Source organism: Chiloscyllium punctatum, chromosome 24 (genome assembly GCF_047496795.1).
Source record: "Chiloscyllium punctatum isolate Juve2018m chromosome 24, sChiPun1.3, whole genome shotgun sequence".
Lineage (NCBI taxonomy): Eukaryota > Metazoa > Chordata > Chondrichthyes > Orectolobiformes > Hemiscylliidae > Chiloscyllium > Chiloscyllium punctatum.
The window spans coordinates 68,454,587-68,474,485 of NC_092762.1; the positions used below are offsets into that span (position 1 = coordinate 68,454,587).

The 19,899-nt window shown below is 41.8% G+C and overlaps 1 protein-coding gene across 3 annotated transcripts in view; it reads left to right on the top strand.

The window, feature by feature from the left end:
- The first annotated feature begins 10,410 nt into the window (after positions 1 to 10,410).
- The window catches only part of LOC140494661 (inactive tyrosine-protein kinase PEAK1), a 42,408-nt gene continuing 32,919 nt past the window's right edge, over positions 10,411 to 19,899 (top strand). For 2 of the 3 annotated variants that reach the window (XM_072594091.1, XM_072594092.1), the window contains exons 1-2: positions 10,411 to 10,509; positions 10,936 to 11,096. In XM_072594091.1, the coding sequence (XP_072450192.1) occupies positions 10,484 to 10,509; positions 10,936 to 11,096 (187 nt within the window). In that variant the 5' untranslated portion in view covers positions 10,411 to 10,483. Of the gene's footprint in view, positions 10,510 to 10,753; positions 10,838 to 10,935; positions 11,097 to 19,899 lie in introns of those variants that run through there. The other variant, XM_072594093.1, reaches the window with a different exon arrangement.

The following is a 19,899-nucleotide window of genomic DNA, read 5'->3' on the forward strand; positions in this document are numbered from 1 at the left end:
TCCAAGGATGTGCAGGTTGGGCAGATGGTTCATGAGAAATTGCTCATAGTGTCCAGGGATGTGAGACTAGATGAATCAGCCATGGGGAATGCAGGGTTACAGGGATGGGGGGGGGGGGGGGGGGGGGGCGGGACCAGCGTAGACTCGATGGGCCAAAGGGCCTGCTTCCACAATGTAGGGATTCTATGAAATCACATATGGATTCCATCAGTCTATTATACATTGTATCAATTCAATGTCTGAACTGGTATCCACTATTGTGAAATCAGGTGCTTCTCGTGTTATCCATATTTCTTAATCCAAATCCACTCCCTGACCATACTGCAATTCCTATGTATCTGGAAAACGTGTACAAGGACAATGCAAGAGTGAAAACAGAGGAAAAGATAAAAATGTAAGCTGACACCTGGAACTACCTTCTTAACAGCAGTGTGAGAGTATTGTGCCACCTGGCCTGCAGTGGTTCAAGAAAGCAATTCACTGCCACCTTCCCTAAGGCAATTACAGATGGACACTAAATCCTGGTACAGCCAGTGATGCTGAAATCCTGCAAAAGGAATTTTAAAAATACCATCACTAGCTTTTAAATCAGAAGTGAGTATGGCAAGAATGGATATGTGATGTGAGAATGAATGTTTGGATACTGAGGATATAAATCCTCTATGCCAGGGATTGGGTATATATCCAGCTACAAAAGGAGCTTTTCCATTTGTTTGAAATCCCCACAAAGGTAAACCAGCCCATCAGAATTCAATGGGTACTGCTGGTGCCACCCATTCGGCAAACGGGATTGGTTTGAAGATTCCTTCACTTTCCAGCATTTTCTGATCTCTGTCTCTACATTTGCACACAAGGCAAATGGCACTGGGCGAACCTTGCAGAATTGTGAAATCACATCTTGGTCAACACCTAAGGTGGTCTTGGCTACTTTGTTGGTCCCTAGACCTTCCTGAAAAACTTCTGGGTAATTAATTTAAGACTTCCTTCAGGCAGCTATTTTTTAATTGAAAAGTGATGAGCCAATCAAGTTGAATCTTTCTCAATCAAAATCGTCCATCAAACTTGGCCTGAGCCTTTTACTACAATCCTTGGGAACTGAGCCAGATGCTTCTCATAAGAGACCAGAAGTGGCACCCTTAATCTGTAGGGGTTCCCTGGTTTAGGTTCTCGGCTGAGGTCTTACACAAGCTAAAAGGTTGGCGTCCAGAGCAAAATTTACTAAAGACTGGTTCTGCAACCATTGATGTCTGCGCCAGTCTCAACCTCCATTAGAACCGAGTCACCATTTAACCAGATGTTAATTTTTACTGATTCTAATCTGGATGCAGTTAAGCAATTTAACTGTTCCAAACCAGCTGTAGGTGGGCTTTCCAGGATGTACACTCTCCTGAATACCGGCCTATGAGTTCTCTGACTCATTTCATGCTTAGTGGGACTCTTTTGCTGTCTCGAGTTTACATGCTAGCAGCGATTACAAGGGCTTGCCGACTCGGATCTTCAAGAAGATTTTAACCATCTGGCCAAGAGTTGCCTTAGTTTTGGGGTTTGCTGTGAGCTGACCTCAAGCACCTCTCTCAGGACATATCCTGAGAGAGGCTGTGCAATTGTCTTCACTCAAGTCATGCTCCCCACACTCAGTCAGCCTGGCAAGGGTGTCCGCTTCCATCAGAATACCCTGTAATTCATAAGTTCCATTTTCTAATGACAAAGCCAGTTGTAGTTGGGCTTCAGCTAGTAGTCGCTTTTGCATGGTCACATCATTAATCCTATTTACCAAATGATCTCTCAGCATCTTTGCCAGTCACAAAATCACATACCTCTGCCAATCATCTTAATTTCATCAAAAATCTCAATACAGATTCCCCTGGTTCTCAAACTGCTGGATAAAGCTGATAGCCCTCAGATTGTCAGGAAGATTGGGATTTTAGTATCTGGTGTCTCCAAGAAAGTTAGGCTGCAAATAACCAAACAAGCTGTCAGGAGAATTACCTGATCACTTTTCATCTGCCCCAATGCCATTTTCCCAGAAAAAATGACACATTCTTTCCACATGCTGGACGCCGTCTTTGAAGGCAGGATTGAACCAAGTCAAGCTTCCCAAAGTGCGGTTTGATGCCAAAAATGCTTACTGCAACACAAAGGCAATTGTTGCAAACAAATCTCTTCAGGAGTGTGCCTTTTCCTCATCACCACTGAAATAACTGAACGAAGGCCACTATCCTGTCAACAAGTCACCCATTATTTATGTGTGTATAGTACATGACACTGACCCTGCTAGCTCAGAGCCGGTTCCCGGAGTGAGCAGAACCCCTGACAAACCTTTTCTCTTTTCTTTCTTTTTTTTGTCTAACACTCCTGGTTATTTTTTTTCCTTTTTTAAATTCCCTGTTTATTTTTGTTTTTTTTATTGCCCCCCCCCACCCCCCCCCACTACCGCCTAACTGCAGTAGTGCTTATTTTTTTCCCCAGCACCCATGGTGTGTGTGTGCAGGTATGAGACACAGTGAAAAACACAAGGTGCACAAATCTTTATTCAGTTTCCACCACCAGGAAGAAAGGAAACACCCGAGTGGCCAGTGACAAGCAGTGCCCTTCACATCAAAAGGCAATGCTGCGTGATCAAACAGTGAAGGGGAGGGCAGGGATTAAATCAAAATAGAATTGGACGGGGAAATAATGCACTCCACTCCCTGCAGTGCCCACCTCTCCCTGAACAGTGACAGGGAGACAGGCTGCTTCACATTCCTGCTTTTTTTACCTTTATCTCTTTTTTTTTTCTAGTGCTTATTCTCCCCCCCAGCATCCATGGTGTGTGTGTGCAGGTGTGAGGCACAGTAAAAGGCACAAGGTGCACGAATTCTTTATTCAGTTTCCAGGAAGCAGAGAAACACCTGAGTGGCCAGTGACAAGCAGTGCCCTTCACATCAAAGGGCAATACTGTGTGATCAAACAGTGAAGGGGAGGGCAGGGATTAAATCAAAATAGAGTTGGAGGGGGAAATAATATACTCCACTCCCTGCAGCGCCCACCTCTCTCTGAACAGCTGCAAACCTTGTCTTCATTTTTTGAAGACCATCCCTGAAATAGCTTCACAGTATCCCATCACCGTCACCCTTTATTGACGCTGATCCAGCTCCCTCAGAGCCAGCTCTCAGAGTGAACAGAACCTCTGACACTCCTGTTTATAAAATTTTTTTCTTCTTTTTTTTCGGGGAGAGTCCTTAACCCTGATCCAGCTCCCTCCGAGCCAGCTCTCAGAGTGAACAGAACCCCTGACACTTTTGTTTATATTTTTTTTCTTTTTATTCTTTTTTTTAAACCCCCGCACTACCGCCTAACTGTGGTAGTGCTTATTTTTTCCCCAGCACCCATGGTGTGTGTGTGCAGGCGTGAGACACAGTGAGAGACACAAGGCGCACGAATCTTTATTCAGTTTCCACCACCAGGAAGATAGGAAACACCCGAGTGGCCTGTGACAAGCAGTGCCCTTCACATCAAAGGGCAATTCTGTGTGGCAAACCTTTTTTTTTATCAGACACTCTTGTTCTTTTTTTTTTGTTTTTTTTTCTCTTTGTTTTTCTTTTCTTTTTTATTTAACCCCCACACTACCACCTAACTGCAGTAGTGCTTATTTTTTCCCCAGCACCCAGGGTGTGTGTGTGCAGGTGTGTAAAGCTTTTTATTTTTTTCTTCTTTTCAAGGACACCCAGGCTCTAACGTAATCTCCTGTTTATTTTTTTTTCTTTTTTCAGTGAAAGACACGATGTGCACGAATCTTTATTCAAATTTCCAGCACCAGAAAGAAAGGAAACACCCGAGTGGCCAGTGACAAGCAGTGCCCTTCACATCAAAGGGCAATGCTGCAAACCTTTTCTTATCTGTCAGCCAGAGCTCCCTGATTGGACTCGGTTAACAACTCCAATTAGGGAACTCATATTGTATGAGATCCACCTGGCTGACCTTATTGCAATCACTATGGTGATGCTAACATGAACATGTCTCGTAAAGACATAGAGGCTGTGAGACATAATACAATAGTAGAAGATGTGTTTTTATAGATGAGTTATTAAATAAAGGCCCTGTTTAGCTGTTCAGATCCATTATCCCCAGTGTGCTAATATTTATCCCTCAAGCTGTCCAATGGCTGTGAAAAGCGATGTGTAATGGCAAGCCTTTAGAATCATAGAGTTGTACAACACGGAAACAAACCCTTTAGTCCAACTTGTCCATGCTGACCAGATATCCTAAGAGTCTAGTCCCATTTGTCTGCACTTGGCCCATGCTTCTCTAAATCCTTTGTACTCATATACGCATCCAGGTGCCTTTTAAATGTTGTAATTGTACCAGCCTCCACCACTTCCTCTGGCAGCTCATTCCATATGCACACTACCATCTGCATGAAAAAGTTATCCCTTAGGTCCATTTTATATCTTTTCCCTCTCATCTTAAACCTATTCCCCCTAGTTTTGGACTCCCCTATCCTGGGGAAAAGGCTTGGGCAATTCACCCTATCCATGCCCCTCATGATTTTATAAACCACTACAAGGTTACCTCTCAGCCTCTGAAGCTCCAGGGAAAACAGCCCCAGCCTATTCAACCTCTCCCTATAGCTCAAACCATCCAAACCTGGCAACATCCTTGTAAATCTTTTCTGCACCATTTCAAATTTAACAACATCTTTCCTATAGAAGAGAGACCAGAACTGAATGCAGTATTCCAAGATGGCCTAACCAAAGTCTTGTACAGCACAGCATGACCTCTCAATTCCTATACTCAATGCACTGACCAATAAAGGCCACTTTACCAAACACCTTCTTCACTATGCTGTCTACCTGTGACTCCACCTTCAAGGAACTATGAAGCTACACTCAAAGGTCTCTGTTCGGCAACACTCCCCAGGAGCCTACCTTAAAGGGCATAAATCCTTTCTTTTCTTTAATAGAGGATTGGCAGTTAATTCTCTTCACTAGACATGGATTTTCAAGTAATAATTGCAACTCCCACGCTGTGATGCCAGTTGAGTTCCCAATTCCCAAACATCACTGAATAAACCTATAACTCAGGTCCAAAACCAATAGCAAATCAAGTTGAGCCATGGAAGCAGCTCACTTTGCATGTCATATCTCTCAGGTCAAGAGCCACTTAACTGGATTGCTCAGTTCCATTTCCATTCAACACTGATCTTGTATCTTCCTTCACAGTCATTTATCTGGAACTGAACCTGATCAAAAAAGGAACCCATTTACGGTGAGGAAGTGCTGCAAATGCTCGAGATCTGAAACAACAGAAACAACACTGTAAATACTGTACACTCCAGGTTCAGTTATCAAAATAAAAAACATAATATTTAAATGAATCTCTTCATCACAACAAATGAAGCCTCCTACTAGAAAGATTAATTTATTTTAGGTGCTGACTTGCTTGTTGCGTGCTTCCATCTAACTTAACTCATGTACAACTTGGATTTAAACAAGTACAGTAGAGAAACTGTGAGGGTCCAGAATCTCAAAGTGTAAAAGTTCTAATTGCTTAAAAAAATACATTTATAGTTTCAAGATTCTAATAGGGTTGGCAGCCTGGCAACCTGTGAGTGCTCATGCTGGTTTTGGAGGAGCTGCTTGGTAGCTGTCATCTGTACACAGTATGGTCAGTGGTTCTCTGTCTTGCAGAAATGGAAGCTTTCTGGCAGTCTCAGATAACAACTTAATAACCTCATACAGGAAGCTCCAGTCAGCTCTGGTTTATGATGCTTTCTTATCACCAATGTGCTCACTGATCAGATTAAGTGCAGAGCAAACCTCAACAAAATCAAGCACCTTCTCTCTGACGACAACTCTGACAAAAAATGAAAACTGGGGGTGAATATGATGCACTTAACTTCTCAAGAACCATCAAAGTGTACAATTCTCATTGTCACATGACACCATGGCATCAGTGGCAATATCATTCCACTATTTTGATGTGGTTGCAATGTTATTAAATCCCAAGTAAAGTCATAGGCAATTTCACAACACTTCAATATTCATGTGTATTATGCAAATTTAGAAAAAAAAGGAGGATAGAACTCACATTTAGAATTTATTTTCATGTCCTCATAATGTCCCAATATGCTTCACAGCAAACAAATTGATTCTGAAATATAATTGCTATTATTTACATGAGAAAGTGTAGCAGCAAACTTTCACAGGATCATTTCTTCAGAAATAAGATGAATGGTCAGTGAATTTGTTTTGATGGTTTTGTGTTTTATCAGAGGGATAATTGGTAATCAGGAGAAAGAGCTCCCTGATCATCTAATGGAATGCCTCAGAAAACCATTGAAAGAGGGAAATAAGACCAACAGACGTGAACTTTGAAATTGCAGAACTGCCTCATTGATTGCACGAAAATATCGGTCTAACTTAGTCGAAGGCCTAGAGTTGGACTTGAATGCACAGAATGTAAAATGTTGGCTATGAATTACTTCCAAAGAATGAGCTCACAAGGTGAATCATAATCAACTTTACATACACACAGACACACACACAGACACAGACACACACATACACACAGAGACACAGACATACACAGACGCACACACAGAGACACAGGTGTGCACACACACACACAGAGAGACACAGACACACACACAGACACACATACACACAGACACCCTGACATGCTGAGCATTTTCAACGCTGTTTTTATTTCAAATTTCCAACATGCAGAGTTTTGCTTTTATGAATTATTTCTGTTAAGTAAGGGAACACATTGTCAAGGTCCAGTTTCTCAGTAAATAAAGAAAGAATAAAACTCCACCCTCCCCCATTCACTTTTATTACATTTCTAACTCGTCCCAATGCTGATGAAAAGCCATTGGCCTGAACAGTACTTTGTTTACTCTCTCCATAGGTGCTGCATAATCTGTTAATTATTTCTAGCATGTTTAGTTCTCATTACTAAACATTGAAATTCTTCTGCTTCTGTCATTCAATTCATAGAATCACATTGTGATCATTAATTCTTTAGTAAGTAATATCATCACAATTATTTCATGCGTCCAATTTATTTTACTAAATTAGCTTAGAGAGCAGGTGCAAGTGTTGAACTTTCATTTGGCCTGGCAATTCTCTTCTTCGTGGCATTTTCTCCTCTACCATTGATTAAAATATTGCGCGGGAGAAAAGCTTAACCAAGGTTCAATCTAAGCAATTTGTCAACTTTAAGTTCAAGAAATCATCCTCTGATTTTCAAAAAGTGCAGCTACCTTGTTAAGAACTAAGGGAAGTGAACAATAGATTATAGCAGGGAACTGAGACAAACCTTAACCCCCTTGACTAACAAAGGAGTCAAAGGGTATCGGGAGTGCACAAGAAAGCGGTGTTTAGGCCACAATCAGATTAGCCGTGATTTTATCAAAACACAGTGTATTTGAGAGCAACCTTCCTTCTAATCTGTGTGTCCAGACAGCATCTCTGACATACTGGACACACCAATCAGTGAGCTCAGCTGCCGATGCATTGAATTCCGGTTTCAGAAGTCACTGCCATACATGGACCTTGGAGGTCCACATTCCAAAAAGCTTGAGCGAGTATTGCTCAAGAGGCCAAATGGCCTACTTCTGTTCCTAACTGACAAAGTTGTATTAAATGGACAAGTGCAGATGTTCTTTTTGCAACATCCCAGTATCTTACACGAGCGGCATTTGGGGGAGCATGAGAGGTTTGTGAGGGCGGGGCAAAATTAGATTAGTTTGTTTTCTACGAGTTTAGTTAAGCAAATAAATTTGGTGGAATTGTTATATGGGCTTGCAATCGCCTATCTTTTAGAGTACAATTTAGGAAAACATTTCCTGCTAATAAACTCTTTGTATTCTTTATTACATTGCTCTCAACTCTAGCTCTGAGTGATTCAATGTTAACAAGCCAGTCCCTTGATCAGAGTGCAAATGAATGACTTTCTCATGAATAGCTCAATGCAGGCATCCACAATGGGAACAAGCTGAACTAGTTCCCTTACATAGGTTGTAGTGGATATAGGTCAGAGTTGGTAAAACTGATTTTGCCAATTTAAGATAGGCAAAAGTAAGGACTGCAGATGCTGGAAACTAGAGTTTTGATCAGAGTGGTGCTGGAAAAGCACAGCAGGTCAGGCAGCATCCGAGGAGCAGGAAAATCGACGTTTCGGGCAAAAGACCTTCATCAGGAAGGGAGGTGGGGGGCCTTCAGGGTGGAGAGATAAATGAGGGAGTGGGACTGGGGAGAAGGTAGCAAAGAGTACAATAGGTGAATGGGGGTGGGGATTGAGATGATAGGTCAGAGAGGAGGGTGAGGGAAGGTAGGAAAGAGTACAATAGGTGAATGGGGATGGAGATGGAGGTGATAGATCAGAGGGGAGGTGGAATAGATTGCTAATGGGAGAAATTGTTAAGAGTGGGGACCAGTTCAGCCAAACGAATGAGAGTGTCAGTGGAACGGTACTGTTGGGAACATTGGGAGAGGAAGAGACGGAGAGCTTAGAGGCCCTGGTCATGGCGGTTGGAGGTGTAGATGGATTGGATATCCATGGTGAAGATGAGGTGTTGGGGGCTGGGGAAACTGAAGTCTTGGAAGAGGTGGAGGGCGTGGGTGGTGTCTTGAACGTATGTAGGGGGGTTCCTGGACATGGGGGGATAGGACAGTATCGAGGTAGGTGGAGATGAGTTTGGTGGGGCAGGAGCATGCTGAGACAATGGGTCGGCCAGGGTGGTCAGGCTTATGGACCTTGGGAAGGAGGTAGAATCGGGCCATGCGGGGTTTCCGGACTACAAGGTTGGAAGCTGTGGATGGGAGATCTCCTGAGGTGATGAGGTTCTATATGGTCTGGGAGAGGATGGTTTGGTGATGGGGGGTGGGGTCATGATCGAGGGGGCGATAGGAGGATGTGTCCTCAAGTTGGCATCTGGCTTCAGCGGTGTAGGGGTCAGTGCGCCAGACTACTACTGCACACCCCCCCCCAACCCAACGCCTGAAGGAAGAACGCCTCATCTTCTGCCTCGGAATAGATTAGACTAGACTACTTACAGTGTGGAAACAGGCCCTTCGGCCCAACAAGTCCACACCACCCTGCCGAAGCGCAACCCACCCATAACCCTAGATTTACCCCTTACCTAACACTACGGGCAATTTAGCATGGCCAATTCACCTGAATTGCACATCTTTGGACTGTGGGAGGAAACTGGAGCACCCGGAAGAAACCCACGTAGACACGGGGAGAACATGCAAACTCCACAGTCAGTCACCTGAGGCGGGAATTGAACCCGGGTCTCCAGCGCTGTGAGGCAGCAGTGCTAATCACTGTGCCACCGTGCCGCCCCCAAATACTTCAACCCCAGGGCATCAATGTGGACTTCACCAGTTTACTCATTTCCACTGCCCCATCTTACCCCAGTTCCAACCTTCAGCTCAGCACTGTCCTCATGACCTGTCCTACCTGCCAATCTCCCTTTCCACTTATCCACTCCACCTCCCCTCTGACCTATCACCTCCATTCCCACCCCCATTCACCTATTGTACTCTTTGCTACCTTCTCCCCAGTCCCACTCCCCCATTTATCTCTCCACCCTGGAGGCCCCCCACCTCCATTCCTGATGAAAGTTTTTTGCCCGAAACGTCGATTTTCCTGCTCCTCGGATGCTGCCCGTGCTTCTCCAGCACCACTCTGATCTAAACACCAATTTAAGACGGCTGGGCAACAACCAAAATTCTGACAATACAGAGTGCACCCCTCTCCCAGTGCAGGCAGTAATCATGAAGGCAGCATGGCAATCACAAAACATCATGCATTCAATCCACAGCAGTTCAAGAATAGCATTAGAGTTCTAATGGGCACACTAAATATGAAATGCTGCATTTGAAACACTTGAAAAGCACTCTTCCCAACCAAAATGTAATTAAGAAATATCATAAAATATCAATTAGTATGGCACAATAACCAATAAAAAAGGTATACCTGCTTCCATTTAGAAGCTCCATTCCTTGATCCTATTACAAAAAGTTAATGAAAGAAAAAAGAAAAGAATATAGGCTCTAGGCCTGCCACCGATCTCAGTTATGAAAATGCATTCAGTGCACAGAAGCAAAGATTTTTTCTCCATTCTCCAACACCATGAAAATTTGTGAATATGCAAAGTACAATGCTACATTGGGCTAAGTCACCAAAGGAATATATGAAAATGCAAAGCAAGGTCGAGGTGTATTATTGGTCTATTACCAGAGGAAACTTGTTTGCTTCCTGACATAACTGTATCTGACTGGTTAGTGTTTTACATTGCCACTGATACAGTAAAGTGCAAATACATTCCATACAGAACCAGGTTGCAGTTTGCAGTTTTAGAGAACATAATTGTGAAACAGAACTTTTTTTTGTTATATTGTAACCATTTTAATAACATGCGAATACAGCCTGCATGTTCAGTCCCAAAGGGGATTGTCTGCTTAACGTGTGGATGTTGCAAGGTTCATGAATGAACTACACTTCCCAAAGTGAACGGTAAGAACATTAGTAAATGTTGAAACTTGTTAACACCTCAAACAGTTGCTAGGTTAAAACAGGGGATCTCAGTTACTTTTGTGGTATGGTGGTTTAACAGACAAAACTTGCACATCCGCTTCACCAGAAGCTTGGGTTGTTCTGTGCATTTATGTGTTGGTTCAGTTATGTTTTGGTACAAAAAGCTGAAGTTTATTTAAAGAAGAAATATATCAATTGCTCATTTTATGTGACTTTTGTTTTGCATTACACAAAAAGCTTCCCTGGTTACTGGCAGCCTCTTTTGTATTTAACGATCCATCGGTTCAAGTCTGTTGCATCTTGCAAGGTATCTTACATCAGAACTTCCTGATTTAAAAAAGAAAGTCTGGTCAGTTTTAACGAGAGAGGAATAAAACACAACTGCCTCTTTTTTTTGTCACACAGGCAAAGGTTTGCAGCTGTGATGAGTGGAAGCATCTCAGATTTGGATTTGAGCAGTCCCTGCTCACAACAGCCAATCTCAACTTCACAAGACTCTGCAATATTCAACTCAGAAGAATCCATTAGTAGTATAGACTCAGACTGCAGGATCTATGTTAATCTGGGTAAGATCTGCCTAAATTAAAAATAGAAGTCTTATATAGTGTAATCTATTCCTTTGGCGACACTGCGGGGCTGTATAAGACGGTGTCAACTGGAGAAGGATAAAAGTGAACAAAAGTTTGAAATGTGATTTTCAATTTAATAAACATAAGTTCAGTTCTTTAATTGCTGCGTGCCGCAACTACAGTTTTCTTTGATCATTACAGTATTAGTTGGCATGAGTATGGGTTAACAGCTAGCACAGTGAAATAAACAATTTTCACTCCTAACTTTTCAATACCTGTTGAAATGATAAGGTGGTTTGTAACTAATAAGAAATAATTCATTTGAAGAACTTGTTTAACAGAAAGCAAATAATTGATTGCTCATCTCGCACAGCAGTTCTCCAATATTATACACTGGACTATGTGAATATGGGAACCTATACAAAGATTATTGAGGAACAAAATGGTACTAACTGGTATTAAATGAAGCAGAAACAATCAGGGATGGATTTCACATTCTTGCTAGAGATTTGAAATTGGTGGACATGCAGCCACGGTGGATGGCCTTCCTGCCCACACCTGCCCCTGCCACAATTATACCAGTGTTGGGGGTGGCATGCACAGCCCACTCTCCAGTGAGACAAGTGAATCCTTTAGGTGAACAATTAATGGCTACCTCAAGGCCTCATCTAACGATCACTACCCAATATGAGACAGGCTGCACCACCAGGGGGTGGCTAGTGGGCTGAGTCCTGTATTATCTGGAGGGATCCCCCCGAGGTGTACAACCCAACGCCCCCCACCCCCACCCCCCTCCCCCCAACACAGTGGTAGTGTCCCTGCCTCTGAACTAGAAAGCTTGAGTTCAAATCAAATCCCACCTACTTCAGATATGTATCAAGTCACATCTGAACAAGCTGATTACAAATGATCTGCCCTCTAGTGGTGCAGTGGTGGTGTCATGACCTCTGGACTGGGAGGCCTGAGTTCACATCCCTCCTGATGCCAGAGGTGTGTATGACAAACTCACAAGATGTCTCTGTGGCCATGATCAATTATCGATGCCATTTCAATGAAAGTAATCTTGCCACAAGATTAATTGATTGTGCATATTTGGTACTCTGATATCATATCCCATTCAGACACAGTCCACTTTTTAGAACGTATAAGGATTGCCCTGGAGCCTCCAAGAATTAAAGATTGCCCTCTCTGTAAGAAATCCTAGGAAAATAATCAAAGGAACATAGGACCTATTTTTCGTCTTTTTCCTTGAATGTTTATTTATTAGTTATAATAAGATTGGAGATGCTGAGGGAAAAGAAAGCCAGGTGGTTGGATGGAGCTGTTTGAGACAGGAATCATGATAAATTCTCCAGGAACGTGTCAAATTAGAGTTAGCAACCGCAACAACTCAGGAAGCCTGACTGGAAAGGGATATTGGTTATTGTTGGAAACCAAAATACAGCCACTACTCATGGCACACATGGTCCAGTCCCAACACAGGACAGACAGTTCTGTGGACCCATCCCTGAGTCAGATTCATAAAGGGCTCATCTAATGATTTCCTGTTGGATATGCCATTTCCTGTTCTGAAGGAAACTCATATCCAAATGCTCCATAAAAAGATATATTTCCTCATGGGTCTTGTAGGGGTTAATAGATCTTGGGGGCCTGAGGGTTATCCCCATGTCCTGTGATGATGGGGCCTCTTGCATCACTTTGCCCATGGCCCCATTCCCGTTGCTTTCTGGGTCTGGTCCGGAGTTTGAGATGGACTGTATATAATCAGTAGGCTTATGTCTCCTCTGTGAAGACTATTGAAGAGCGACTGCAGAAGGCTCATCCTCAGTGGTGACCTCTAAATGAACTTCTGCTGCCTCCATCACTGAGTCTGAGCCCTTGTCCTCAGGCCTGGCTTTAAAGCTTTTACTGGGTGGAGATTCTCATCAGCAGGATGTCATTGGTGGTGTGTCTGTTGAAATAATTGCTTCTGTGGAAGGTTCCCTCTGACAGAGGTGGTTAATGTGATTTTTGTGGTCTTCTCCACAGTTTCAACCAAGTTTGATACTGGTCCCCTTTGTTTAAGGATAACTCCTGGAATCCATAGGATCATTGAAGCTTGTTCTGTGAACCATATCTCTTGCCTTAAAATCTCTGTCTGGCTTTTGCCCATCATGGCCTCTTGCATCACTTTGCCCATGGCCTCTTGTCTGGGCTTCTTGATTTAACTGAACCTTGCCACCTAAGTTTAGGAAAGTCAGGCTAAGCCTAGTCTAAAGGTGTCAGCCCATCAATAGTTTCACTGGGACTACTCCTGCCATCATATGTGGCTTTGCCCTATAATTAGAAAAGCAATATACAAGCTTTGTTTCCAAAGACCTTCCTCGTGTTGCTTTCTGGGTCTGGTCAGGGGTTGAGATGAACTGTATATAATCAGTAGGCTTATGTCTCCTCTGTGAAGACCATTGAAGAGCGACTGAAGAAGACACATCCTCAGTGGTGACCTCCAACTGAGCTTCCGCTGCCTCCATCTCCAAGTCTGAGCCCTTGTAGTCCTCAGGCCTGGCTTTCAAGCTTTCTCATGTTACATTTGAATAGCTAGATTCCCTGCTCAGAATGGGTGGTAGGATGTTGTGTGGATGTGCCTCCCCCTGTTTATCCTCATAAAGGTCTGAAATACCCCGCAGTAAATGGGGTCCCATTGTGTGTTACAAGGACCTTAGATATACCATGCATACTGTTATGACATGGAAGGTGAACCCCTCTGTTAATTAACCCAAACATCCAGAAAAACCTACCTCACCTTGTAATCTGTTAAAGCGTGACTAACAGAGAACTCCCAAGTTCCATTATTTAAAGAAAAAATATCAATTTATTTTTCTTACTCTAATAGTGAATATTAAACAAAAAAAAACTATTCACAAATCCAAGCCCTCCTTTCTCTTAACTGCTTACTATCTGACTCCAACTCTATAACACTAGACTGTTCCAATAAGACACTTATTAAAATTACATTAACTTAATCTCAAAACCACACCATCTCTGTCTTCTTCTGTGTCTTATCTCTTCCAGCTGTTGATCTCCCTGAGTCGTCTTCTTTCTTTTCACTGCAAATAGGCTTTACATGAAAAAGGTACCTTTTGATAGAGAGGGGTTTTTATTTACTTCTTTAAGAGTACCATGATAAATGAGCATTTAGCTCTCTGGCAGTCTCTCTCTGTATGACAGTTGCTATCCCCCTAATTTTCAAAATGCCATGTTTATATCCCCCATAAATTCTTATAATTTGATTGTTTTGACACCTGAAAACCAATCAAATTCAAATTCCATTGGCTTCTGGTATCCTGGGCATAATTTAAACTCATTGGTTATAGTTGAATTGTTGTCAAAACAACAACAACAACTTAGGTATCCATTTCACAGCCAAACATTACGAACATTCAATTTTCCAGTGCATTCTGGGACTGCCATCGAGTCATATAGACAGGGTGCTGGTAAGTTCTCCATTCTGGAAACCATTCATTCTCTCTTAAAAGGTACAGTACGCGCATTCAACTTCATAACAATGCTAAAGGATTAGAAGAGGGCCATGTGGTGCACCTCAATCCAATCTAAATGGGCATTGACAAGGATTAAGAATATACATCCCATAAATAGTCCTGTGAAATTTGCATATACTCATACCCAGAGTCTCTCTGTTCAGTTCCAAGAGTGCAGTGAGGCTGCTGGTGGGGCTTTCTGGTTTTCCTGGCAAGGTTTGAACCACTTGACCAGGTTTTTGATATCCATGTCTATGCCAGGCCACTAAACATGCCTCCTTGTGGGTATTTAAATTTTAAAAGTTCCTGGGTGACCAGGACTTGTGCAATTCTTTAAGTATTAGTCATTGACCTGGATGTGGGACAGCCATCTGGGTTGCTACAAGATAATGCCACCTTATGTACTCAACTCCTAATATTTGAAAGTCCCACCAGCAGCCTCACTGAACTCTTCTATAGGATATCTTTGGGATCCACCATTTAGGATGATAGGTCATAGGTTCATCAAAGTAGAGTTTTCTTTGGTCCAAGCCTGTATTTGCTTCACATATACTGGTAGCGTGTCCATGAAGTTCAAAGTCATGATGATTTCATTCATTTTCAGAGGTGAAGGTAGGCTGGTGGGTAATGGCAGGTGGCTCGAGGTGTGCACATTGGCTATATGTCTCCCTGGATGATGCTCCAAGGTGTATTCGTAGGTACCTCATAGCAAAGTCCAGTATTGGATCTAAGCTGGTGTGATGGGAGATTGCCCCTTCTTCCTGGAAGAGGTTTGTGATCAGTTACTATGGTGAACTGTCAATGCTATGCATACTGGTGGAACATTTTCAGTGTGAATACCGTGGCCAAACTTTCTTTCTCAATCAGGGCATACTTCCATTCTGCCTCTGCAGTGGTTCATTAAACATATGTGATTGGATATTTTGTCTCATCACCACAACAGTGCAACAATACTGCCCTTTTCCTATGGGAGAAGCATTGGAGGTTACAAGGACAGGTTTCAGAGGGTCATAACAAGCTGACAGTTTTGCTGACAGTAATGGTTGGTTGATATTTACAAATGTGTGGCATTTGTGGCATTTGCCATGACCATTTCTGAATGTTTTTAGCAGGACATGGAGGGGTGCCAGCAGAGTCACCAGGCTGGGTATGAACTTCCCATTGTACTTTATGAGACCTAGAATAGACTCCAACTCTGTTGGTGTTCCTTAGAGTCAGAGCCCTTTTTATGACTTTCACCTTCACTCTGACAAGGTTTAATCATCCTGGTCAACTCTGCACCTGAGGTACATTACCTCTTTACCTAGAACACACATGTTTCCCTTTTCAGCGGGACGCCAAGTGAAGACGATTGCTGCAAAACCTCTTCCAAGCTCCCAAAATGTTCCTGTGCAGCAGCTCTTGAGATCAAAACTTCATTCAGATAGACCCCATTTCTGGGCACCCCTTGTAGGAGGTCCTCCTTTACCCTTGGAAACATGGTGCAAGCTGAAGATGCCCCAAAAGGCAAGCAAGTGTACTCATACACTCCTTGACAGTATTTATAGTGACATACCTCCTGGATGACACTTAAGCTCCAGTTGGAGGTAGGCGTGGCTCATATCCAATTTAGAAAATATGTGATTTCCCTGGCCAGCTTGGCATACAAGTCTTCAATGTGTGCCATCGGGTATCTGTTTAAGCAGGAAGCTCTGTTCACCGTCACTTTATAATCCCCACAGGAACAGACCGAGTTGTCAGGTCTCAAATCTGGGTCCACTGGTGTGGTTCATTCAGCAACTTGCAGTAGGCATATGATGCCAAGTTCCTCTGGATACTCCAATTCAGCCTCTAGTTTGACACATCTGGCATAGAGGACTGACCATGCCTTGAAGTATTTCAGTCATACCTCTGAACCTACATAGATCTTGGTCCTGAAGCCTCTTATCCTCCCAACTCTCTCTTGGAATACTTTGGGATATACCCCTACAAGGCAATTAATAAGTGATTCTCCTTGGACCTCGCAGGGTTTATCACAACAATCTGACTTATAAAACAACCCTTTAAATTATTTTCTGTTCTTACAGTTGTACTGAAAAATTCATTCCATAATTTTATTTATTAAAAAGAGCCACCTGAAAGTTGGCTTGCCTATTCTGTTTTCTTGCTGGTGTAATTGGGGACAAGAAAACAAAATGGTGTAATTTAAGTTAAAATATGTAAAATGCACACAATAATGTCCTTCCACTTAACTTGTATCTGGACTATTTTGCCCTTTTGGAAGTTTCCTTTCATAGCATAATTTTGGGTGCAGCTAATAGATAGCTATTAAGATACATGTAGAGATTATATCCAGAACAGAAATTGTGTTTGTATTTGCAGTTGAGGATGTATATCTCTACATCGGAGTCAGAAGGTTATAGATTCAGATTCCCTCCATTTTGTGCTGACTTGCTTGCATAACCCTGACGAAGGTACCAACATTCAGATGCCACACTAAACCTGTCTGCCATCTCAATACCGCTAAAAGAGATTATCTGAACACTCATCTCATTCTTGTTTGTAGAAGTATGCTACAAATTAGCTGCTCCATTTTACATATTCCAACAGCGGGGTTCAAAACTTCTGAATTCACTGAATCATGAAAACTTGCAGCACAGGGAAAGCCATTTTACTTCTTGTGCCTATGTTTTTTATTTGAAAGATCCATTGCATTACAGTCTTGCAACTCCACCATTGTCCATAACTCTGAAAGTTCCTTATCATCAAACTTTTAAAATTATAAAATCAACTTCCCTAAACTCTTCAGGAAGTATGTTTCAGATCTCGAATTTCCGTGAATTAAGAAAAGGTATTCATTTAAACTAAAGTGCTTTGCAAGATCATGAAGTTGTGAAAGGAATGGCATAATTGCAAATTGTTTCCTTTTGCATTGTCATTTATTGAAATAGATTTTATATGAATTAGTGTTTGCCTTGACTTAATTGCAGCAATGTGATATTCCTACCATCAACAATCAATACCCCAGGCAGATTAATAGACTGAACCTAAACCTGATCTGGAAACTGGTAGACTAGTTTCAAATCATGCCAGAGTTTACTTGAACGATAAGGTGAATGACTTAATATATGGGGTGGAGGTGCCGGTGTTGGACTGGAGTGGACAAAGTCAGAAGTCACACAACACTAGGTTATAGTCCAATAAGTTTATCTAAAATAACAAACTTTCAGAGGTGCTGCCGCTTCATCGGGTGAAGTGGAGGGAAGTGCACAGGCACAGAATTTAAATGCAGCAAGATAATGGCAAGATAATTCCTGGTAATTGAGAGTGTCAAAAAACAAGTAGAAGTAGCGTGAGTGGAGACTCGACAGGCTGAATAGCAAGTCTTTGCAGGTGATCAAAAGTTTAAAACTTTGACACTTTGGTAAGCGCACTCCAAGGCGGCCTTCGAGATACACAACACTGCAGAGTCACCAAGTAGAACCTGATAGCCAAGCGTTGCACGCATGAGGACAGCCTCTACTGTGATCTTGAGTTCATGTCACGCTACATGTAACCGCACCACACTGTTCTGTGTAAAATCTTAAGACTTAGAAATAGAGTAGGAAGCTGTAGAATCTCGGTGTAGTGCTCATCACCCAATCACAGATGTTGTATATTAATATTCCAGGCTGTTGGTTATAGAACTAGAGATAAGTATCGTGTCATCTTCCAACATTTCACCCACTTAATTATTGCTGTGTCCATACTTTGATGCAGTTTTGGGCCAGGAACCACACCCTTTTCTCCAAACTTCTCATAAAGACATATTGTGGTTTAGACAGTTATAAGGATCATAAACTCATCAACAAGGCTAAAGCAATTGGCATACTTTGTGAGAAACATTCATAGACTGTCAGTTGAAAATAGTCAAAATGCCTGAGATAAAGTAAGCAAACATTGTCTGTGGAGATAAGCACGATGCTAAAAACTAACACTGTGTATTAGATGGCAACAGTTACTAAAATCTATTGCTTAAATTGCAAGTAGTTTCTTCACTGTTCCGGCTTTGTGCAATATCATTGACAGATGGTTTTTAAGAGTGTACATAATGGTATATGACCAGTAAGAGTGCAGAATGGAATAAACATTTTTAAAAAGCAGCAGAAACACCAAAATGCTAAAAGATCTGAAAAATAAAGGCAAATAGAATTTTTAAAATAGAAATTGTTAGATCACATGCAACTTCAAAATCCACAGAAGAATTAAAAGCAACTTATTTTACAAAGAAAAAAAAATGCTTTGATTCTAGTAAAAACAAAGCATGTTTAAAGAAATAGTTCAAGAAGAATGGAGGCAGATAGGGTGTGAATTGCAAAGTTTGAGATCTAGTCATCTTGAAGACACTGATGGGGTAAAGGAAGTATGAACGCACAGTTAAGAAATTGGGTTCAAAATGCATTATGGGAAATCAGGATGACTTTGTCAGTACCGTCTACATCTCAAAATCGAATACAAAATTGGCATTGTTTTTAGCGAGGACATATGCATGCATGAAAGATGACCAACATCACAGCAGTTAGTAAGCAACTGCTTTCACATTATTGCAAAACTACCTTTCTTTCAGCACATGGATGTTCACAAGTGACCGTCAGCAGCTATGGTATCGTAATTTCAGGATATGAGCATGCATTGGAAATATCTGGGGTGACATTATCACAAAGTCATGTTAGATCAAAATCTTACTTGGCTATGACAAAGTCTAAGATGAAAAATGAATTAGATACTTCCTCCTTGCTTTAGAATTACAATCCAAATAATGGCAATAAAAGTCTCTTGGCTCTGCAAGGCACAGGTATTTTATGTAAAATAGATTTTGAGCAGTTCCTGAGAGATGTGGATACATGATGTGCAAAATTGTGGCCGTCTGATTCGAGAGGATCAAATTGTAGAGAATTTAAATGGTTTTAACATTACACCAGGATAGTTATTGGCAATAATGGACTGAGTGACACCCTATAGCTGGCTACATTGACCAGATCCTGCTTGATATTACCACTAGATCTTGGACAAGTTCCCTATTCCTTGGTCTTAACACCAACAGATTGAAAAGCTCAATATGCTCAAAACAGTTTGGATGCAGTTTGCTACTTTGAATGTATAAAGAACTCATTAAATCACATTTGAGAGAAATCTCTCACTCATTTTTACTCATTCATTTACTGAAACAGTAAAATTATTCATCACACACCTTACTACTACCACTGAACATTCACATAAACTACTCGGGCAATTATAAACAAAAAATATTTTCAAAATTATTT